The 25,009-nt window shown below is 37.2% G+C and overlaps 1 protein-coding gene across 4 annotated transcripts in view; it reads left to right on the top strand.

Annotated features, from left to right (window-relative positions):
* Positions 1–25,009, top strand: part of LOC121319746 (cyclin-G-associated kinase-like) — a 73,949-nt gene that overhangs the window by 16,478 nt on the left and 32,462 nt on the right. For 2 of the 4 annotated variants that reach the window (XM_041257526.1, XM_041257518.1), the window contains exons 6-15: positions 1,333–1,458; positions 1,937–2,026; positions 3,529–3,664; positions 4,408–4,520; positions 4,797–4,908; positions 15,426–15,534; positions 17,548–17,556; positions 17,891–17,926; positions 21,356–21,405; positions 22,654–22,802. In XM_041257526.1, coding sequence (XP_041113460.1) covers positions 1,333–1,458; positions 1,937–2,026; positions 3,529–3,664; positions 4,408–4,520; positions 4,797–4,908; positions 15,426–15,534; positions 17,548–17,556; positions 17,891–17,926; positions 21,356–21,405; positions 22,654–22,802 — 930 coding nt within the window. The remainder of the gene's footprint in view (positions 1–1,332; positions 1,459–1,936; positions 2,027–3,528; positions 3,665–4,407; positions 4,521–4,796; positions 4,909–15,425; positions 15,535–17,547; positions 17,557–17,890; positions 17,927–21,355; positions 21,406–22,653; positions 22,803–25,009) is intronic. The other 2 variants (XM_041257535.1, XM_041257544.1) reach the window with 2 other exon arrangements.

The following is a 25,009-nucleotide window of genomic DNA, read 5'->3' as shown; positions in this document are numbered from 1 at the left end:
CTTAAAGTGGTCCTATGGACAGATACTCCAGTCTCCGCTGTGGAGCTTTTCTTTGGTCTCTTTGTTGCCTCTCTGATTAATGCCCTTCTTGCCTGGTCCATGAGTTTTGGTGGGCGGCCCTCTCATGCCAGGTTTGTTGTGGTGCCATATTCTTTCCATTTTGTAATAATGGCTTTAATGGTGCTCCGTGGGATGTTCAAAGTTTTGGATATTTTTTTATAACCCAACCCTGATCTGTACTTCTCCACAACTTTGTCCCTGACCTGTTTGGAGAGCTCCTTGGCCTTCATGGTGCCGCTTGCTTGGTGGTGCCCCTTGCTTAGTGGTGTTGCAGACTCTGGGGCCTTTCAGAACAGGTATATATACTGAGATCATGTGACAGATCATGTGACACTTAGATTGCACACAGGTGGACTTTATTTAACTAATTATGTGACTTCTGAAGGTAATTGGTTACACCAGCTCTTATTTAGAGGCTTAATAGCAAAGGGGGCGAATACATATGCACGCACCACTTTTCTGTTATTTATTTTTTAGAATTTTTTTAAACAAGTTATTTTTTTCATTTCACTTCACCAATTTGGACTATTTTGTGTATGTCCATTACATGAAATCCAAATAAAAATCCATTTTAATTCCAGGTTGTAAGGCAACAAAATAGGAAAAATGTCAAGGGGGGTCAGTACTTTCGCAAGCCACTGTACTCTTATATTTATTGTACATTTCCTTTACAGTTTTGATTGATGCTGTCAAGATTAAATATAGAAACAATACAAAATACAGTAGCACTTTGACCCCTCAGCCAAAAAAAAAAACCTAACCGAAAGCAAAAAAAAATTCTATAACAAAAACCTTCTGTTAGTATTCTAGAAAACCCTCATTTATACTGCTCTTTGATTGAATTGAAAATAACAGGGAATAATTTTGGTAATGTTTTTATTATCCCCCCCCCCCCCCCCACATCTATTGTTGCTACATCTGCAGTAAAACATGATTTTATTTTATATCTTTATTATATACAATCAGCCATCTGAAATGTCTTTTATCTGATAGTTTGTATAATGAGAATGGACTATTGTAAAAAATATGGTATAGTATAGTGTGTTGTGTAAGGTACAAGCTGATTTTCACCCAGTCAGTCAGAGCAACCATCAACGTGTGTGGTACAGTACCCTGTTCTGTATGTATTCTGTTGTAGTTCTTAGCATTTTATTGGGATGTAAAAATATAATCATCCATTTTTGATTGCATATTGTCAACGTGCTTTTGCCGTGAACAATAAAGCAATAATGCTTATATCCTGTGCGTATTTTTTTTTCTTCTACGTTACAGATCGAGAATCTGCTGATCAGTCACCAGGGCACAATCAAACTGTGTGATTTCGGCAGCTCAACAACCATAGCTCACTATCCAGATTACAGTTGGTCTGTACAGAAGAGATCAATGGTGGAAGATGAGGTGTCTATGCAAATTAATTATATATATATATATATATATATATATATATATATATATATATATATATATATATATATATATATATATATATATATATATAGTTGAATTACTTATTTTTGATACTTTTTACACCCTTTTTTCTACCATAGATATAAAAACAATTGTTAGGCTATTGGATTATTTTGGAGTGTAACCCCATCAACTGTAAAATAAATAAATAAATGAAGAAATCATTTTAACTGCTATTTTTACCCCTAAAATTGCTGTAAAATACTATTAGAAACATAAATCAAAGTTTATATAAAAATTTCCATTAACCCTTTTGATACAAAAAATGTACCAGACAAAACCCCAGATGAAGTTTGAAAATCCCACAGCACACTGATGGCTGTCAAGCAATAAACACTTTTTACTGAAACAGGGTGTACCATCAGGAAGCAAAGAAGCTCACATTCTTGTATTCCCTTTTATTTTGCAGATCACCAGAAACACTACACCAGCATACAGGACACCGGAAATGATAGATCTGTACTCTAGCTATCCTATTAATGAAATGCAAGATATCTGGGTAAGTCGACAATTGTGGAAACCTGAGGTGGGTGCGGAATCTGCATAAGTTGGAACAAAGCTAAAAGCCGTCAGTGCAGTGCCTGCTTGAAGTAAAAGCAGAATAAAGGCAGCGCAAACTTGGCCTTGCCGCAATGAGCGAAAATCGGAATAATGCTTTACTTCTGCCCTTGTCCCGACTTCATCAAATAGCATGTACAGACTTGTGGAAATGAGTACCTGTTTATAGTGACCATTCTGATGATTTCCCAAGTATAAACAATCCAAATTACATAGAACAAACTACATGGTTGCAGGTACAGATTTTCAAAGCCTTTGTAACTCTATTGTAACTATTTTTTGAAAGGATAAAATGAATCTTAATGTTATAAAATGAGAAATAAACAACTTGAGAGTGCTTAAGAGAACTCTGATTATAATAGCTGTAAAATCAGCAGCCATTTTACCCCTTTGAAAAACTAGAAGTTAATTAAAGACTGGAGTAAACGCTTTGAAAATATGGCCCAAAGGCTTTTAAGTAGTATATTATAATATATATTATAGTAAAGATTACTTTCTAGTAATTATTTTTATAATCTTTTTCTTTAGTCTCCATTCGTATTCTGATACAGTTAATGTTTTAAGTTATAAATTAATGTTGAATAACCAAGAAACAAATGTATGCTCACTGAATATAAAGTACATCCATCATTTTAAGCAGTCAATTATAAGTAGGGCTTCTGATTTTCGGTTTTAACTGATAAAATCTGATAACAACCGCGATACAAAAAATATGAAACTTGTTTATATTCAATAAACACTAGAAAAACACTGGAAATGGTTACTCGGTTCACATTGACTTACCCATTTCCCTCTGAAAAAAATAAAACAAGAATAGCCTGAAAAAAAAACTTTGTGCAGTACAGATGGGCAATCCCTCCTTCCTGATTTGTATCTAGCACTGATTCGTTCTGAATACTTTAAACCCACCCCAACTACTGAGTGGCAGCAAATTCCTACATTTCTATTGGAGTATTGTATCACGCTTGCGAGATTTAAAACGAGAGTACAAGAAACAGAGGAGTGTTCTTGCTTGTAAGATTTAAAGCTGTGTGCCAGTTCGAAAGGGATTATTTACACGCTTATGAAATTTACGTATAACTCAAAATAGAAAAAATAAGCACCGGAAAATGAAATTAATAAAAACTGAGAAACAAAAGCTCTAATTATAAGAAATAAACAAAGTCTAATGTTTAACAGAGCGAATGTACTGAATTCTTAATTACCCTGAGGAAGGTAATGGCCAAAATGTTAATATCAACATGAAAGCTGCTCTTTTCCCACCAAAAATCTTATTTTTTTTTTTTTTAATATATTGGATGTTTTTTTTTTTGCATATACTCTTCTTCAGAAAAATGCCTTCTAATTTTATTTTGATCTAAACAACCAATATAATTTAAGGTCTCTCAAATAACCATATAATTTCCACATGTATGTCTAAATCATGTATTAATTGGTTCACAGGCCCTGGGCTGTATTTTATACCTTCTGTGCTTCAAGCAGCATCCATTTGAAGAAGGAGCTAAACTACAAATAGTGAATGGGAAGTATTCAATTCCACAGAACGACACCAGATATACAGTCTTTCATGATCTTATACGTAAGTATGAATTTATATAGTCTGCTTTTATTAACCAAGACTATTTATCTGTTCTGTGTGAAATAAAAAAATGGGTTTTAAAATGTAACTTGCTGCATATTATGCATTGCATAAGACACAGCTGTGTCGTGTGCAGAGTGAGGCATACAGTTTGGTCGGCAGGTTTGTGTCCTGCCTGTGCAAAGTTTTCACTGGAGATTCGAAAGGCAGCGTTGCAATGGCTTTGTAATTACTGTGGGTTAGGAAGACAAAATCAGCATGGACTGTTTCTTGTGATCGTGTTACAGCAGACTCTACAGGTCAGGCGCCTGGTGAGCTCAAGTACTGGCACTCCAAATGAACGAACAAAAGCCCAGCTTCTAATTTCAGTCAGAAATGCAGACTGTGTCGCCTAGCAACCAATATTTATCCAGTTAAAGAAATTCAGAAGAGAACAGAAAAAAAAAAACACATGCACTGGAAAGCAAACTGTTTAAAGGCATAATATTGCATTTTCATCTCTTAAAAACTGTCAAGACTTTTTGTTTTCCCTCCTGAACCACCGCTTACTGGTTTCAGCACAAAACCACAGAAAATGCATGTCAAATTATATAAAAAAATTAAAGTTTAATCTTAAAATTTGGGTCATTTGGTGTAATTGCTATAATGGTTAGGGTCTCGACTGTTATCTGTAATTAAAGGTCAGGTTCACTCACAAGCAGACCATTACTTCTTTAATAATTAACTCCATGCATGTGTTTCAGGTTCCATGTTAAAGGTTAATCCTGAGGAGAGACTGTCAATCACAGAACTCGTGAATCAGCTGCAGGAGATCTCAGCTGCCCGCAACGTGAACCCCAAGTCACCCATCACAGAGGTAGAAATCCCTCTAGAAACATGATGCTTAACATTGTTTTTTTTTACTGAACTGCAGCAGTTGCATAGCCTCATGTGCAGGGGGGTCACACTACTCTGTATTGTACACTACAAAATACATTGTTTTGGCATGTTATGTATTGTTTTTATTTCAAACATTTTACTGTTGGCCAGTTAAAGGGGTGCCCCTGTGATAAATATTGAATCAGTCTCTTTTATGAGTCTGTTAAGCACCTATTTCTGGAAGCCTACTTATGAAGGCTGTAACTCATTGCAGCTCCTGGAACAGAACGGTGGCTATGGGAACAATGCGACTGCCAGGGCATCCATAAGTACACCTCCTCAAGTGTCCAAGCCAGAAGCTCAGCTCAACAACATGCACAATTCAGGTAAGAAAACACAATCATGTGTAAGTTGGTTTTACTTCTCATAGCTGTCGGAGACTGTCTCCATACTGAATCATTAAGACTTTTCCATGAATGAGGCATTCTTTAGGTGTGGTTATATAGGGAATCATAGATGACGGGTATTAATGCAAATTAAATAGAAAGCAGAAGTTATCCAGTATTATAGCTGTGTATTGTGTAGGTATGTTGCGGTTTTATTAAACAACTAACACTATCCCATTGCATTCTGTAAACATCAGCCATTCTGTTAATTGTTAGTCGCAGAAAGACCCCAAAAAAAGCACAGCTGCTATCACATCTAATTCGACACTTTGGTAAACCATAAATAAATAGTGTTTATTTAAAATGAATTAACTGATTGAATTGCTTACTAATTTGCTTCTCTTAAATGTCTTAATTGTCCTTTCTTTTCCGTTCGTACCCTAGAACATCTGTCTCTGGGTCCTATTTTAAGCTCTTCGAGCATTAAGGTTGAATTGCAAAGACAAATGCCTTACAAAAATAGTATGGTTTGTAGTTTAAAACCAGCAAGAAATAATTATTTTAAATCCTTATAAATATTTTATTCCTCTCAGAAAAGCCTGTATGATCTAAATAATGTAAAAGATTCTTCCGTGCAGCCCCATTTATCTGAGACAACTTGTAACTAATATAAACTGATATATATATAGTACTGTGCAAAAGTTTTAGGCAGGTGTGAAAATTATATTTATAAAAATTATAAAAAAATTATATTTATCAATTAACTAAATGCAAAGTGAGTGAAGAAGAAGAAAAATCTACATCAAATCCATATTTGGTGTGACCACCCTTTGCCTTCAAAACAGCATCAATTCTTCTAGGTACACTTGCACAAAATCAGGGATTTTGTAGGCATACAGTCAGGTGTATGATTAAACAATTATACCAAACAGGTGCTAATGATCATCAATTCAATATGTAGGTTGAAACACAATCATTAACAGAAACAGCTGTGTAGGAGGAATAAAACTGGGTGAGCCAAACTCAGCTAACGAGGTGAGGTTGCTGAAGACAGTTTACTGTCAAAAGTCATACACCATGGCAAGACTGAGCACAGCAACAAGACACCTTGTAGTTATACTGCATCAGCAAGGTCTCTCCCAGGCAGAAATTTCAAGGCAGACAGGGGTTTCCAGATGTGCTGTCCAAGCTCTTTTGAAGAAGCACAAAGAAACGGGCAACGTTGAGGACCGTAGACGCAGTGGTCGACCAAGGAAACTTACTGCAGCAGATGAAAGACACATCATGCTTACTTCCCTTCGCAATCGGAAGATGTCCAGCAATACCATCAGCTCAGAATTGGCAGAAAACAGTGGGGCCCTGGTACACCCATCTACTGTCTGGAGAAGTCTGGTCAGAAGTGGCCTTCATGGAAGACTTGAAGCCAAAAAGCCATACCTCCGACGTGGAAACAAGGCCAAGCGACTCAACTATGCATGAAAACACAGGAACTGGGGTGCAGAAAAATGGCAGCAGTTACGCTGGACTGATGAGTCAAAATTTTAAATATTTGGCTGTAGCAGAAGGCAGTTTGTTCGCCAAAGGGTTGGAGAGCGGTACACGAATGAGTGTCTGCAGGCAACAGTGAAGCATGGTGGAGGTTCCTTGCAAGTTTGGGGCTGCATTTCTGCAAATGGAGTTGGGGATTTGGTCAGAATTAATGGTCTCCTCAATGCTGAGAAGTACAGGCAGATACTTATCCATCATGCAATACCATCAGGGAGGCATCTGATTGGCCCCAAATTTATTCTGCAGCATGACAACGACCCCAGACATACAGCAAAAGTCATTAAGAACTATCTTCAGCGTAAAGAAGAACAAGAAGTTCTGGAAGTGATGGTATGGCCCCCACAGAGCCCTGATCAACACCATCGAGTCTGTCTGGGATTACATGAAGAGAGAGAGAGAAGCAACTGAGGCTGCCTAAATCCACAGAACAACTGTGGTTAGTTCTCCAAGATGTTTGGGCCAACCTACCTGCAGAGTTCCTTCAAAAACTGTGTGCATGTGTACCTAGAAGAACTGATGCTGTTTTGAAGGCAAAGGGTGGTCACACCAAATATTGATTTGATGTAGATTTTTCTTCTGTTCACTCGCTTTGCATTTAGTTAATTGATAAATATAAACTATTAACATGTCTATTTTTGAAAGCATTCTTACTTTACAGCATTTTTTTACACCTGCCTAAAACTTTTGCACAGTACTCGCCAAGGTTCAAACGGCACTACTCTGAACCACTTTTACTGTTTCTTGTGCACAGATTTTCTGTAAAGAAGCCTGATATGTGATCGTACTGATCTACAGTGTACATCTGCGTAAGCTAAACAAAATATGTGCTGTGCTTTCGACACTCTCTAAGCCTCGCCACCAGAAATGGATGTTATTTTTTATTTTTTTTGAGTGAGTAAAATCTGTGTGTCTAAGAATTTTCTTGTCAGAAGCTTGTCTGACGATCAGGTTAATAATTGTGACTCTTGTGGAAGATTAAGGACTGTGACACCTTATACAGATATGGGGGTGTCTTCACATTTGTAGAAACTACTCCATATCTGGAGTATGTGTTAGCATACATACTCAGTTTTAAAGTAGTCTCTCTGAAATGTTTACACTATTAGCGTGTTCAGCAGCTAATCCTGTGTGTGGTTTCAACTCTGAGGCAGGGGGTAAAAAGATGGAAAAAGTGGTGTTGCATGATTGATAATCCTACCTTTTAATAGGATAATTGTAATCTGGAGAGATTCTTTTTTTTACGGATTACGTTAAACCACAGCTGCCTCCCCTCTTTAGTTAGTTTTGTATATTTATATTTACTATATTTGTGATCTTGGGAAAATATATAAAAGTGAAAGGTCCTAATCACATATATTTAACTCGTGGGTTATTTAAAGAATATTTTAACATACCCCAAAAATAAAAATCTCAAAAAGTTACTAAGAAAAGGTCAAGGTCTCCTCTTTGTAAAATTTCAGGAAGGTAATAAACCTAATTGCCCCCCCCCCCCCATTTCTAAGAACCAGATAACTTGAATAAGTGAATAACACATTAGTGGGGGAAAAAATAAGCCAGCACCTTTTATTCCAGATGAAAAATAACTTATTTGCAACAAAGGTAACACCAATCAATGAGATCTTTGCTCTCTCGACAGTTTCTCAGTGTTTTTGAGATCTTGAGTCTGAAACTTCATCAGGAAGACGAAGTGAGACTAGGACATATACCACTGCAAAGAGTGTTGCCATGGGGTACTGCATTTGTCATCTTCCTCTGGTCAGCAGCACTGCTGTGATTTTCCACCAGGCTGCATGAATTAGATACAAGTCTCCAAATTCTGCAGAGACATTTTCAGTCATACCTATCCAATATGTATCTGCATAGATGACAGAAACAAAACTTCCTCACTGATATAAAACTGCATCTTCTTCCTCAGCTTTGGATTCATCAGAGCCATCCCAGGAGATACTTGGTTTCTGATTCACTTATGGAGAGGGAAGACACTGGGAAATGGGGATGAATCTATGTAGGCGTTTAGTGCCCTTTATGGTTGATGGAGGGTATTGCTTAATGGGTGTCCCTCTATAAATATAACTCCTAGAGTTGTATGTTCTGGACTAGAAGAGGGGAAACCATATACAGGTGTAGTTTTACATCTGCTTTCATATTGAAATGTATAGTGGGGTATTCCCTAATTGGTATTGTAGAATGAAGTTTTATAGAGCAGACAGGAGCATAGTATTGCATTGAATTTGATTGCATCTCAGGGCTCAACACAGATCTCTCAAGGTCAAACATTTGAAGAAAGGACACTGGCTCTTGGCATCCATGCATGCCCTGTGCTTTGAGTAAATGGTTTTGCATGTTATTCTAATTTTCTATATATTTGTATAGTTGTGTAGGATCAATAACTTGATTGTCCCAGATGTAGTGGAGGTTTGTTTATGTAGCTTACCATGTAACAGATATGCTGTATTAACAATGAAAAGATACCAGGCTCGACAAATGTGGTAGATTTTATTGATGACAGAAGTGGTGTCCCCAAAACCAGGTGCTGTTGTTATGGAAGCCATAATCAATCATTAAGTAGGAAGTACCTTCTTTCTGGCCTGTCATCCTGCATCTAGGGGTGCCAAGACCAGTTTGAGGGCATCTGTTAAACAAAATATACTGTTTGTTTGATTTTGACACTACTGATATGTATTTTTTTATCCTTTCTGTTTACTGTTTTTTTTAATGTAATTTTTGTAGGTTTTACTAAGATGTTATCAGTAATTTGGAACCCTGTTAAAAATAATCAAAACACTTAAGCTTTGTTTGCATGTTTTAAAGTAACGGTGACATTGTACTGATAGTATTATTGGAAAAGCCAGCATCCAAGATTTCTTCTTTATTAATCACCTATTTTGGTCAAGCTGAAAATAATAAAGCAATGGTTTGACTGACCAGCCCTCACAATACTGTATAATGCAGCCTGTGAGGCAGGGAATTGTTATGAAGGATCCCACTCATATGTCACTTGTCTATTATGTATGAGATTTTGTTTTCCTAAATATATTATGTATGTACAGCTATGGCCAAAAGTTTTGCATCACCTGGAATTGAGACATAATACATAAATATATGAACATAATTTTGGTCTTTTTTGGTTTAACATCATGTAATCAAACAAACTGCAAAATGATACTGCAAAAGTCTACCGGAAGCCATCATAGTAGTACAGTATTTAATGTTAGATTTTTAAATGTCATATTTTTCTGTTTTTATCGTTTTTTCATTAAGTATATGGAAAACGCCAAAGCGGTGTGCAATTCAATATGTTAACGTAACATTATTCAGGAGGTCTCTTTTCGACTTTATGAAGCAAAATTAGTTAATTCTATAGGGCAGTGGTTCCCACCCCTACGGGTCCTCGAGGCTATCAAGAGAGGGTCAGTGGGAAAACAAAATAAAAATAGCCTCCTCGCACTGGCAAGTCCCCAATTTCACAATGTAAATCAACAGAACATAGCACCTGCCGCTGTATTACACTTTGCACACATTGTACAACTGTGGCTAAATGTGCGGCGAGTTCTGTAAGTTGTGTGTTGTTTACAGTGCTAATGTTGCTTTTTTTTAATTGATGGGGCATTTATTTTTTATTTTAATACATTAAAATGCTTTCAGCGGAGGCATATATGAAATCAGCTGAACAAAGTACATTTACAAAATGCAGAAGTACAGCAATACATACCTGGAAATGGGATTAACTTGGACCGGTAGTGAAGAGGAGCCACGACCGTTCTTTAAAGTTAGTCTTCACACAACTTAGTCTTGCTGACTTCTGGTTACACGTTCAATCTGAATACCCGGAACTATCCGACAATGCAATAAAGTACCTGATGCCGTTTGCCACCACATACTCTTGTGAAAGTGGACTTTCTGTGCTGCTTGGGTTGAGTACTGCAGTAGGCAGGTTGTGGAACCAGACTTGAGGCTAAAACTGTCATCACTCATTAAGAACATAAGAACATAAGAAAGTTTACCAAGGAGAGGAGGCCATTCGGCCCATCTTGCTCGTTTGGTTGTTAGTTGCTTATTGATCCCAGAATCTCATCAAGCAGCTTCTTGAAGGATCCCAGGGTGTCACCTTCAACAACATTACTGGGGAGTTGATTCCAGACCCTCACAATTCTCTGTGTAAAAAAGTGCCTCCTATTTTCTGTTCTGATTGCCCCTTTGTCCAAACTCCATTTGTGACCCCTGGTCCTTGTTTCTTTTTTCAGGCTGGAAAAGTCCCTTGGGTCGACATTGTCAATACCTTTTAGAATTTTGAATGCTTGAATTAGGTCGCCATTTAGTCTTCTTTGTTCAAGACTGAACAGATTCGATTCTTTTAGCCTGTCTGCATATGACATGCCTTTTAAGCCCGGAATAATTCTGGTCGCTCTTCTTTGCACTCTTTCTAGAGCAGCAATATCTTTTTAATAGCGATGTGACCAGAACTGCACACAATATTCAAGATGAGGTCTTACTAGTGCATTGTACAGTTTTAACATTACTTTCCTTGATTTAAATTCAACACTTTTCACAATGTATCCGAGCATCTTGTTAGCCTTTTTTATAGCTTCCCCACATTATCTAGATGAAGACATTTCTGAGTCAACAAAAACTCCTAGGTCTTTTTCATAGATTCCTTCTCCAATTTCAGTATCTCCCATATGATATTTATAATGTACATTTCCTGCGTGCAGTACCTTACACTTTTCTCTATTAAATGTCATTTGCCATGTGTCTGCCCAGTTCTGAATCTTGTCTAGATCATTTTGAATGACCTTTGCTGCTGCAACAGTGTTTGCCGCCACTCCTACTTTTGTGTTGTCTGCAAATTTAACAAGTTTGCTTACTATACCAGAATCTAAATTAAAAAAATGAATGTAGATTAGGAATAGCAGAGGACCTAATACTGATCCCTGTGGTACACCACTGGTTACCACACCATTCTGAGGTTTTTCCTCTAATCAGTACTTTCTGTTTTCTACATGTTAACCACTCCCTAATCCATGTACATGTGTTTCCTTGAATCCCTACTGCATTCAGTTTGAGAATTAATCTTTTGTGCGGGACTTTGTCAAAAGCTTTCTGGAAATCTAAATAAACCATGTCATATGCTTTGCAATTATCCATTATCGATGTTGCATCCTCAAAAAAATCAAGCAAGTTAGTTAGACACGATCTCCCTTTCCTAAAACCATGTTGACTGTCTCCCAGGACCCCGTTACCATATAGGTAATATTCCATTTTGGATCTTATTATAGTTTCCATAAGTTTGCATATAATAGAAGTCAGGCTTATTGGTCTATAGTTACCTGGTTCAGTTTTGTTTCCCTTTTTGTGGATCGGTATTACGTTTGCAATTTTCCAGTCTGTCGGTACCACCCCTGTGTCAAGAGACTGCTGCATGATCTTGGTTAGTGGTTTGTAAATTACTTCTTTCATTTCTTTGAGTACTACTGGGAGGATCTCATCCGGCCCAGGGGATTTGTTTATTTTAAGCGCTCCTAGTCCCTTTAACACTTCTGCCTCAGTTATGCTAAAGTTACTTAAAACTGGATAGGAACTGGATGATAACTGGATGATATGTGGGGCATGTTGTCAGTATCTTCCTTTGTAATCATTTAATATATTTGCTATTTTTTTTTCTTCATCTACGATTTTGCCATTTGTATCTCTTAAACATCTAATCTCCTCATTGAATGTTCTCTTGCTGTTGTAATATTGGAAAAACATTTTGGAATTGGTTTTAGCACCCTTAGCAATGTTCATTTCTATTTCTCTCTTGGCCTTTCTAACTTCCTTTTTGACTTGCGTTTGCAGTTCCGTGTACTCTTTCTGCATACTTTCTTTTTGGTCCTTTTTTAATGCTCTGTAAAGTGCCTTTTTTTGCTGAATTTTTTTTTTTAATTGATCTATTAAACCATTTTGGCAATTTAGTTTTACATTTAGATTTGTCTACTTTAGGGATGTAATTGTTTTGTGCCTCTAGTACTACATTTTTGAAGAATAACCATCCTTCTTCTGTGGGTGTTTTCTCTATTTTACTCCAATCTACTTCTGTTAGTCTCTGTTTCATACCTTCATAGTTTGCTTTTCTAAAATTTGTAAACCTTAGCTTTAGTCATTACTTTTGGGGTTTTAAAAAACACTTCAAATGAGACCATGTTGTGGTCTGAGTTTGCCAGTGGTTCTCTGACCTCTGTTTTAGTTATTCTGTCTTCGTTATTTGAAAAGACTAAATCAAGGCATGCCTCCCCTCTAGTGGGTGCCATGACAAATTGTGTTAGGAAGCAGTCATTTGTCATTTCCACCATTTCAGTTTCATCCTTCGTGCTACCCACTGGGTTTTCCCATTTTATATGGGGGAAGTTGAAATCCCCCATTAGTATGGCTTCTCCTTTGCTACACGCATTTCTAATGTCATTGTATAACAGATTATTTTGCTCACCGTCTGAATCTGGCGGTCTATAGCATGCTCCTATTATTATGCCCTTTGAATTTTTGTCTGTTATTCTGACCCATATTGATTCAGCTTTATTTTCTTTGTCCAGGTTTAACACCTGGGCTTCAAGACTGTTTCTTATGTATAGCGCTACCCCTCCTCCTCTTCTGTCCTGCCTGTCTTTCCTATACAGTGTATACCCACAAATATTATATTCTTGCCCATCACTCTCAGACAACCAAGTTTCTGTAACACCTATCACATCATAGTTACTTGTTAGTGCAATAGGTTCAAGTTCTAGAATTTTGTTTCTGATACTTCTAGCATTTAGATAAATACATTTAATGGTTGTCTTACCTGAGTTGTTGTTCTTGTTTTGATGCGGTCTCCCTTCTGTTTTTTTGTTGATTTCTCCCCCCTTCCTTTCTAGTTTAAATGCTTCTGAACCTGCTCGGATTTTTTCTCCAAGTAGATTGGTTCCCTTGTTATTTAAGTGCAGTCCGTCCCGTCTATACAGATAGTCCTCGTTGTAGAATGTGGTCCAATGATCAAGATAGGTGAAGCCTTCCCGTGTGCACCACGTCTTCAGCCATGCGTTTTGATTAATTATTTCCAGCTGTCCATATGGTCCTTTGCAAGGTGCTGGTAGTATACCAGAAAATACCACAGTTTTGGTTTTCTCTTTTAATTTCCTTCCTAGCTCTCTGAATTTGTTTTGCAGGGATTTTGGTCTGTCTCTTCCAATGTTGTTTGTACCGATGTGGACGACTACTACCGGGTCGTCTCCTGTTCGTTTTAGGAGCCTGTCCACGTTCTCAGTGATGTGCTTGACCGAGGCTCCCGGAAGGCAGCACACTGTTGTAGTAAGGGGGTCCAAACTGCGAATTGAACTTGCTGTGTTTCTCAATATGGAGTCCCCAACAATCATGACCTCCTTTCTTTTTGCTGTCTGGTCACCACTGTCAATAGGGTCCTGGATGTTGTTCCTTTCATTCTCTTGTTGTTGGTTCTGCTCATCAAAATTCTGAAGTGACTCAGATTTGTTGGTTGTTTTGATTTCTGGTGGTTGTGTTTGACGAAGTTTCTTTTTTTCCCTGCTTCTGCCTACCTGAACCCAGCTGTTCTGACCTTCTATCTCCCTGGTGGCTTTCAGTCTGTTAGGGGTGATGCAGACTTCCATGAATTGTGGGTGTGCCAGCTTCTCAAGATCCTGTTGCTATCTCACTTCTTCCAGCTCCATTTCTAGCATACTTACTAGTTTATGCAAGTCCTGGATCGCGCGGCACTTTACGCACACTTGGTTTAGCTCCGCTGTGTTTTCTCAGATTTCCCACATTAAGCAGGTGTCACAGATTACTGGCTTGAAGTTGAGGGTTTTTTTTTTTTTTTTTTTTTTTTTTTTTGAAGTTTAGTTTCTTCTGCAGCTGTCAGCCTGCTTTCAAACTGCTTCTAAACTGCTCTGTACTTTTCCACACCTGTACTTCTCCCACTTGCTGTTGCTGGGAAGACTGCCTCGTTTAACATTACCGGACATTCATGCTGTGACAGCACCAGCCATCTCATTAGGTAAGTTAATCAATTTCCCGCATGGCCACGTTATCAATTGCTGCACTATAGTGGAAAGCAAAATGAATATACCTTCCTTGTACAGTGGCTTTGTGTTACTATGATAATAGTACGTGGTGATCCGAAAAACTTTTGGAGGTTCAGAAGGGGTCCGCACACCCAAAAAGGTTGGGAATCGCTGCTATAGGGTGATGCAGAACTTTTGGCCATAGCAATCCTCTCTCTCGCTCTCTCGCTCTCTCTCTCTCTCTCTCTCTCTCTCTCTCTCTCTCTCTCTCTCTCTCTCTCTCTCTCTCTCTCTCTCATATATATATATATATATATATATATATATATATATATATATATATATATAATATATAATATATTGCTAATTAATGACTATCTTATAGTGCTCTCTGTGTGCTTTTTCAGATCCAACGTAACGTGCTGTGCAGATGCAGGTGTTTAATGATTCTGTAATCAAATAAAACCATTTCAACTATTTGAAATGAGCCTTGGCTTTGAAAGATAGAGATGGGATTTGATCCAGGCAGTGCAAAGACATTGTTCAGCTTAGATTTAAGTACATGGTTCATTCTGGCTTCAGTGGACTAAATCCCACAGAGGTGTTTTCTACATAGTTGATCATGCATAAAACATGCATGCACAAGAAGAAATGTGTAACCCATACCCACTTGACTGCAAAAATGACCGTATTGGTTTGCTTAAGCTGAAACAAACCATACATAAAGAAAAACTAAATACATTTTGTTTGAAATACAACTGTTTGAATACAGACTTCTACAACCCACCAATATACTAAGGCAGGCCAAGCACTGTTCATTTGTACATCTAAATTTACAATAGCTAATACTAAAACCTGATGAAGCTACTAACATTAAGGAGTGTTTACTTTCTACAGAATGAAACTTGTTAACTATTCAGTTGTCTCTGTTACTTTCAGGAATTGTTGCGGCTGACAGCGGTTTCTTTGACATCCTTAAAGGAGGTACAGAGAGACTTCTGACCAACATCAAGGATACCTCCTCCAAAGTCATTCAGTCAGTGGCCAAGTAAGTCTGGGAATAGAAATAATGCATAATATAATAAAAGCATGCTGCAACACAAGGGGTGTGATTACTGAAAGAAAAACGCTTTCACAATTGTGGTCTTCGTTTGTTTAAACACATATTATTTGCTACATTTTTTAAGTTGCATTTGCTGTTAAGTATAGTCTCCTGTTTTAATGGAATTCTTCATATTCATGCAGCACTGCAGAACATTTTTTTTAAATGTTTTATTTATTAGCATAACTTGCTGTTCCTTCCCTTGTATAATCTAATTCTAATCATTAAACAGGTTTGGTGGATATCTACAGTGGCATTAAAAAAGGATTCAGACTGTTACTGTGTTTCAATATCTGTAGTTTAAGGTATAAGAATTTGTTTCAGTTGTGTAAAAAAGCGATTTGGAGAATAATTAAGTAACTAATAAAATATAATTTACACATGGCATCTTTCAACCAATGTTAAAGGAGTAAAAACACCCATTGTGCTAATTCTCCGTCAAATTATCTAACAAGCTCTTTGAGTTTCAGGGGTGGAGTAGATGGCACACACACACACACACACACACACATATATGTATAATATTTTTTTTTTTAACATATAGTCATTAAAGTGGCCTCAGGAAAAAAGAAATAGACTCAAATGCTGCCCACCCACCCCCTTTGGCTGGGCCTGATGTAGTTTTGTCCCTTGAACCTAATTGAGGGATGTCATTTTAATAGTCAATTACAATTTTTAAACTGAAATGTTTGTGTGTTATCGAGTTTATCCACCACATGCTTAATTCTCCAGAATAAAATATACATTGATGGTAATATTCAGCAAAATTACTTGAATCTTAATTTGAAGGGTATCAAGTCTTTTCCAGGACACATGTTAATTTAGAAGGTCACAGCTTGATGGTGAACAGCTGTTTTTTTTTTTTGTTTTTTTGTTTTTTTTTACACAACTGAACCTAACATTTTATATACAGTTTTAAAACTATTGATATTAAAAATTAAAATAACTGTCTGAATCGTTTTGGCACTGTTTTTTTAGGTTTTGGTTGAGAAACTGATTTTGCTAACGATTACCTTTGGCTGTCCAGGGGTCTGCCCAGCACTAGTGGACACTTTCACTTTTCTTTAGTTTACAAATGTAGAAATCAGAAAAAGGCTTTTGAATTGTGTTGAAAGTGTTGACTTTGTTGCTACAAGCCCTCTCAAAGAATCTTTAGCAAAATCTGTGTCTCTGCTGGCTATGCTGTAGAACCAAAACTCATCTATACTGCACATCCAGCAAACTGCTTGATTGTAGTAGAAAGGTACTAATGGTAAAACAAACTACACAAGAAATGACTAAGTCAGGATTTTGTTATTAAAAAAAAAAAAAAAAAAAAAAAAGTCTCTATAGCCTTATACTTTTAAATCAATGTAAATCAAAACTTGTATTAAATAGATTTTTATTTAATGATGACACTGTAGTGAGTTGTATCTTAAGTTTGTACACTAGTACTAAAAATAAATTTTTAAAAGATTGGACATTTTGTTGTTTAAATCTTACTAAGGGGTTTATTTGATCAACCAAAAATCCCACCAGGACACACCACAGATCAATTTTAATCTATGATTATGCAACGAGAACCCCTAAAAAGTAGGTGTCTGATAAAATCCAGGTGGATTTGCTCAGGCTGTAAAGTACTTTAAGAAGATCCAGGGGTGGTTTATCCTGGCAGGGTGTAGTGTGAATTGCTAAAATTAACACCTTTGTTTCAGTGCTACTGTGTCTGGTAACATTATGGAAGCAGTTTGTCAGTTAATGTTTTGTATCTGTTAAATGAATTGAAGTGAAGTAGAAGTAAAGCTGATCTTTACTTGTACAAGTTGAACAGGTGATGCTGCGCTTTTTAATCATTTGTTGCTTTTCATTGTGCCGTTGGTGATCGTTTGCATGTTTTTTTTTTTTTTTTTTTTTTTTTTTTTTCCCCTCCATGCCTTTCTCTCATGCCACCTATCGTGGTTTCATACATACCTCTGATAGCAACCCCAGGTAAATATTCACTGCGCTGTTTGTGTGTCAGTGTGCCTTGTCAAGGCTAACAAGCATGGGTATGTCAATAACCACAGCTTTTTCTGTGTTTTTTTTTGTATTTTTTGTTTTAATCATTTCTAACGTGGCTAACATGGCATATTGCATGTGTTTATATAAAGTATGTGGTATCTGTGCTAGTTTATTAAAACAAATAAATGGAAATAAAATATATAGGGGTCAGACCAAAATTAACCCTCTGTACTGTACATGTAGGAAACTTTCCAATGTAATTGTCCTTCACAGAAATCTGTGATACAAATAGCTTTCTTGAAACGTAGTCCCCATGTTGCAGGTCATCCTTGGTCACAATGGGCAAGACGCGTAGAAGGTAAATGGCACTCTGACTGGTTCTTCTTTTATCCAAGTCTTTCCACCCTGAGTTTCCTTGAAGTAGTTAGAGGTATTCATGAAGTAATGCTCACATATTCTGCCATCCTGGCAGTCCATGGTGGCCGTGTCATATCACATAAAAGTTAACCTGTTAACCAGCAATCAACGAATTCTGAAAATTATTGAGGCAACCGAGTCATCACTGGTGCTGTCTTGTGGAGAACAGTCTATGTACACAAGGTTGTGCTACATGTTGCAGGGTTTTTTTTTGTGGTCTTTATAAACATTTATGATCGGTTATAAAGGCCTGCCAGAGAAAGGATAAGTGTGTCATTACTAGCCGTGTCTGTAAAGATACGCTGCTGTGTGTCATAATATCCCCTCCAGAGTGATCAGTACAGGTGGAAGAAAAAGCAGTGGTCCTTGTGCCGTGTGGAAGCTGGAGTGAATTCTTTAACATCATTTTAGCATTCTGCCCTGCTTTTGTAAGAGAAAATTCAGTCAGACAGCATAGCATGGTAAATTCCTAGACTGTTTACTTACTTAACCTTACATGCTGAGTTTAATGTTGAACTGCATGGACCTTCGGAACATGTTGAGAGTGCTGACAAAGCTGTTTTTTAAACCAGCAGTGCTGTGAGATTCCAGCTCAGTAAGGCTAAAGCCCCGGTCACACTTGGAACGATAATGAATTTAAAAAATCGTTCCAGTTCAAGTGTGGAGGTGGTCACAGCACTATGATAATGATAGATCATTGTAAACGATAACAATAGCTATCGTTTCAATCGCTTTCAGAGCGATTTTTTCCTGCTGTAACGATAAGTGTTCCTGGCCAATCAGGGCTGTATTAAATGTGACATCATCACCTACCTGGTGTTATTTTATATATTGTAAACACGATAAACAGCAAATACAGGCATTTGTAATGATTTACTCCAGAGAAGACTGCCCTCCACTGATCCACCACATAACATCATGATGGAAAACAAGAAATCTTTTTTCTTTTGTTATAAATTATTTGCTAAACAGCTATTAATGTAGAATTATAACACAATGAATGATCATATATGCTCCGTAAAGACATGTCAGTCTGCATATGGTAGTTGCTTTTTTTTTTTTTTTTTTTTTGCTTTAAATAAGTTGTAATTAACACCACATACCATGTTCTTATTTCATGTTTTACTTTATTGGAAAGTGGTTCTACACAAGGCAACCTTGCATACTTCCTTGAGGCAATACCCACAACACAATTTTCAGCACTTGACTATACCAGCGAGTGTGTGCAATTCCTCTAACTCCTCCCTACTCTGTAGTATTCTGTGTACCCACACTCGTCTTTTCTGTCTCCTATGCCTTCTGTTGATCTAATACAGGGGTTTTCCAAACTTTTTTTTTTTTTTTTTTTTTTAAACTGTACCCCTTCTGTCGGGAGGTTTCAGCTAAAGTACCCTTTGCAATTTTTGCTCACTGAATGGTACCACAGTTGCAATAAAAGGCAACTTGTCTTTTTCCCCTGTTTATTTAATATATCATTTTACACAAGTCTGGGACTGACAAATTGCTGAGACAAAAAACCAAACGGTAGGCTTCATTCTTAAAACTTAACTACATGTCTTTGGATGCAAAAAATTAAAAGATAGTATTTAAGAATCTTTGTAAACACTCATTCACGTTCTGATGGGCAAAGTCATTATAAATACAAAATAGTCTGCACTGTGTAAATGTTTATTGCATTACTATTTATTTCCCACCTCAGTAGAATTGTGTGCTGTTTAAAATGTTTGCAGTGTCAAAAAAATTAACCTCAAGATAAAACTATAATTAATTACTAACAATACTACACTTTTTTAAAAAAAAATTTAAAATTATTATTTTTTTTTTATTAAAGCCAGCATAAAAATGATCCAAAGGGACTAACTTTCTGTCACTTTGCACTTTCTGACTCTCTGTTTTCCTTCGATTTTCTATTCCAAGTAAGAAATGTATCAAACAAACACCGAAAACATATTCAACCAGCCGCCATTGCTGTTAATAAAATGCAGCCGCGGTAATAAACAAAACCCATCAAATATGAGTATTGTGACGACTATGTATGTTTGTCAGAGCATTTCTACTTCTAAACGCAGAAACACTGGCTTCACTGATTCAACAAGTTGAAAACAGAAAAGATCATAAGCACAGAGCGCTCTCCAGGCTCTCTCAGTACCCCCATGGGTACGTGTGCCCTCGGTTGAAAACCCATGATCTAAGATAACAGGAGTACTTTATAGTGTTCCTCATCACTGTACCTCATCTTTCTGGAAATAAGTGGCGTGTACTAAAAAGCTGATTTTGCATTTGCTGTACTATATATCGGAGCCCTTTTTCGTTCCGGTGTGACCGCTCCATAAACGATTTGTGGTTATCGTTCCAGATGTGACCGGGGCATTAGTTGCCTTATCTGACTGAAAGGCATGTGAAACTAGGAATCTGTTTTAGGATTTACACCTGTTGGATAGAGGGAAATCCTTTTGTCAAAAGATTTGAATGTGCACAAGTAATCAACGTTTTAAAAAGTATGTGTATTTATTTGTATTATAAAAAGCTAGGAATTGATGATTTGAACTAACCTTACTTGTCCTTAATATTCACACATCATTTTTTCAGTCACTCAGAGTGTGACAATTATCAGTGTTTTTTTTTTTAATTAGTCCATTTGTACAAAAATCAATGAAACCTGCACTTTCCTAGCTGTATTATTATTAGGGATATTTGAAACCCATTCAAGTACTGTTAATTGTTTTAAGTAGAGGTCCCATAGAGAAGTTGCACATTTTCACATAGGGTAGGATGATTCTGCATAAAAGTACCTGCCTAGGACACCTTGGCCTGCTGCAGTACAATTAACACATGCATGCTACTAGACTGATTCAGGAAATTTGCCTCCTTGACATCCATAAACCATGTTTACCTCAAATCCAGTCAATACACGTTATTAACTGGAACACTGTTTAGATTTTATGATCTCTTATAATGGCAAATGTGACAAATCGGAGACTGTTTATGTACATTACATAACCCTATTTTCATCAGTTATATATTTGAATGGGTTCACAGAAAACAATGCGAAATAACTGATTTTATGGATTATACTGTGATGAACTAAAGGGCATCCACTGATATTTTGATCACAATCTGAGTTGATACCATCTGCTGGTTCTGTCATGAAAACAGCTTTCAAAATTGTTTTGAACAAGCAAATTAATTTACTATTCTCATTTTAGCTGGAAATTTAATCAGAAATTGCAAAGTTTGGTCATTGAAAGTGAAGAAATTCAACTTTTGCCTTTTTTAATTGGCTTCAGAACCAGAAATAAAGTACAACCTCACAATGAAAAAAGCTACATATAAAAATACATAAATACATGCTTAACTGTTTGTATTTCAGCTATGCAAAGGGAGATTTGGACCTATCGTATATCACTTCAAGAATAGCAGGTATGTTTATGCTTTTGCTTAGGTTTGATGAGGCCTATGTGATGTGTAGTATGTAGCCTTGTTCCTACTTTGTCACTAATCATTTGTCAATAAAATTAAATGGTAGAATTAATCTATTAGTCTATTACAATGATCGTAACAGTTGAAGACATTTTAACTATTAATCTACAGTTAGATTACACCGTGTAACAATTATATATATTTTTTAGTTCCTGGGTAGTAAGTGTTATTTCCTAATTGCTTATGCCTCAAAAGTATAGAAAATGGCTATTATTCCCCACAAACTTTGCTTTTGTGACCAGGACAGTATTATTTCAAAATATCACTGTCCAAAAGATTTAGAAGTGAGTAGTTTTTCGAGATTTACGATTATACTGTATTTACAGTATAATCGTAAATCTCGAAAAACTACTTACTTCTAAATCTTTTGTAGTCATTTTTGTATTACTTTAGTATAAATACATGTTAATTTGGATTCATATGTTGTTTTTTTCTGACTTTATGTGAACGAAAAGACACACATTTGCCCGTTTTCCCATTGGAAATAGTGATATTTTGAAATATCACTGTCCTGGTCACAAAAGCAAAGTTTGTGGGGAATAACAGCCATGTTCTATACTATTGAGGCATAAGCAATTAGGAAATAACACTTACTACCCAGGAACAAAAATTGTGTTACACAGTGTTATTGGTTATGCACAATTCTGAGTTTGTTTGATAACCAGCAAATAATTAAATATTCCTCCTGTCTTTAGAAAGGCTTAAAGGAGAAGAACAGTAGAATACATTTAGCATTTGCAGTCTGCATTTTTTCTATATATATACACTTTTTCAATATTGAAAGAAGCAAGAGCATTGGAGTAAAACTGAGGTACAGCACAGGAAGTGATCATTTAAAACCAGGAAGCAGCAGCAACTTCTACTTCAGTAGTGAAACATGTGTATAGTCTAGTCTAAATTTTAAAGTACTAAAATGCAAACATTAATACACTTAATATGTGCTTGTTAATATAACTATAGGGTTTCAATTTTAATAAATTAAATGATATGCGCTGGAAGTTAAATTGGGGTTATACATGCTCTTCTGTTGTGAAGGTTACTGTATGGAGTATGGTATACTTTTGTCAGCAACCCCTTGCATTTTCATACATTTGTTACATGATTGTTACTAGTTTAACAAAAAAAAAAAAAAAAAAAAAAAACACATGACACAAAAAACAATGATACTTCTGTTTGGTCCTGTTGTAGTGATGTCGTTTCCAGCAGAGGGGGTGGAATCTGCAATTAAAAACAACATTGAGAATGTGAGGCTGTTCCTGGACTCGCGCCATGCAGGCCATTATGCTGTTTACAACCTGTCTCAACGAACCTACAGGCCTTCAAGGTTTCACAACAGGGTAGGTTAAAAATTGTGCATACTGGCTGCTGCTTTACTGATCAGCAGTATACTTGCACTGAGTGGCATGTTTTATTTATACAGGTGCACTCCACTTATAACAGACTCCAAGAGACAATGGAAATCAATAAAACCCTGCAAATCAGCAGGTATCTGCGCGTATTTTCACATCTTTGAGGATGGCGGATCGGATGCAGATATAATTAACGTTCACAGAGATGCAAAGGGTTGGCTGTCCTAAAGATTGAGATTCAAAGCCAAAGAGTGAGACTTTCTAGGTGGTGTGTTAGGTCATTGCTTAAGACGGGGACTCTCATCTTTGATCCTTGGTGACATCCAATAGTCAAAGTTTTTAATCCAACCAGCACTTAATGGTTTGTTTTAAAATGTACACTGCTGGGGGCTCCCAAGTGGAGCATCCGGTAAAGGTGCTCCGTGCGGAGTGCAGGATGCGCCCTATAGGCTGGATGTCGCTGGTTCCAGTCCAGGCTATTCCATTGCCGATTGTGGATGGGATCTCCCAGGGAGCGGCGCACATTTGTCAGAGCGCTTCCCAGGGGGGGAGGGCATAGGTCGGCCAGGGTGTCCTCAGCTCACAGCACACCAGTGACCGCTGTAGTCTGGCCAGGCGTCTGCAGGCTTGCCTGTAAGCTGCCCAGATCTGCGTTATCCTGCGACGCTGTAGCTCTGGGTGGCTGCATGGTGAGTCTGCAGTGTGTAAACAAGTGGGTGTCTGATGGCACGTGCTTCGTAAGACAGCGTGTGTTCATCTTCGCCCCTTCCAAGTCAGCGCAGGGTCGGTAGCGGTGCACTGAGCTTAAAAATAATTGGACATTCTAAATTGGGAGAAATTTAGAAATTTAGCAACTACTAAATTAACTCTCCTCTCTCTCTCTCTCTCTCTCGCTATATATATATATATATAATATTGCGCACGCACAGGCACCTTCAAAATTATTGGCACCCTTGTTTTCAGTACTTTGTGCACCCTCCCCTTGCAAGGATAATGGCACTGAGATTTTTTTCTATAATCTTTTATGAGATTGGAGAACACTTTGGAAGGGATCTTATACCATTCCTCCATACAGAATCTTTCCAGATCCTTTATCCTTCGCTCTACGCTTATGAACCGCCCTCTTCAATTCAAGCCACAGGTTTCCAACAGGACTCAAGTCCGGAGACTGAGATGGCCATTGCAAAATGTTGATTTTGTATTCAATTAACCATTTCTTTGTGGATTTTGATATGTGCTTGGGGTCATTTTGCTGGAAGATCCACTTGCGGCCAAGTTTCAGCCTCCTGGGAGAGACAACCAGGTTTTTGGCTAAAATGTCCTGGTACTTGGTAGAGTTCATGATGCTGTTGACCTTAACAAGGACCCCAGGACCAGTGGAAGCAAAATAGCCCTATAACATCAAAGATCCATCACCATATTTTATAGCAAATATGAGGTTCTTTTCTGCATACGCATCCTTTTTTCGTCACCAAACCCACCGCTGGTGTGCATGGCCAAAGAGCTCTATTTTCATCTCATCTGACCATAGCACCCGGTTCCGATCCAAGTGCCAATGCCATTTAGCAAACTCCAGACGGTTAGATTTGTTGGTTGCTCTCAAAGGTTTTTTTCTGGCAACCCTTCCAAATAGGCTAATGACATGTAGGTGGCGTCTAATTGTAGATTTGAAAACTTGGTGACCAATCCAGAACCATCTTCCTCACTGTGCGTGGGGGAAAGATGCACTTGTGTCCTCTACCAGGCAGATGTTCCACTGGTTTTGAACTTCTTAATTGTTGCCCTAATAGTGGCAAGTGGTATATTTAGGTTTTTAGCTATTTTTTTGTACCCATTGCAGGATTTAAAAGGTCAGCAACCATTTGTCTCTTTTTTTGTGAGTTCTTTGCCTTTCCCCATGGTGATGGATGACAAATGGATTTTACATGTGTGTTACCTCATTTTTATACCCCAGAGAAACAGGAAGCCATGGAAGGCCACAATACAGTTCCTTAAGACTGAGATGTACTTAAATTAGAATGTTAATGCAGATTTAATTTTGTTTGATTTTATTTATAAAAATCTTTTGGGGGTGGCAATTTTGACACCTATCTTTTTGAGAAAAAAAAAATATTACTTGTTAAAAATAAACGTTTTCTCTGAGCAAGTCTATTAGTATTAAAGAATATAGTTTTCCCCAAAAGTAATAACTAAAG

The sequence above is a fragment of the Polyodon spathula genome, chromosome 1 (genome assembly GCF_017654505.1).
Source record: "Polyodon spathula isolate WHYD16114869_AA chromosome 1, ASM1765450v1, whole genome shotgun sequence".
In the NCBI taxonomy this organism is placed as follows: Eukaryota; Metazoa; Chordata; class Actinopteri; order Acipenseriformes; family Polyodontidae; genus Polyodon; species Polyodon spathula.
Note: the sequence above shows the minus strand (reverse complement) of the source record. Positions and strands in the feature narration are given on the sequence as shown.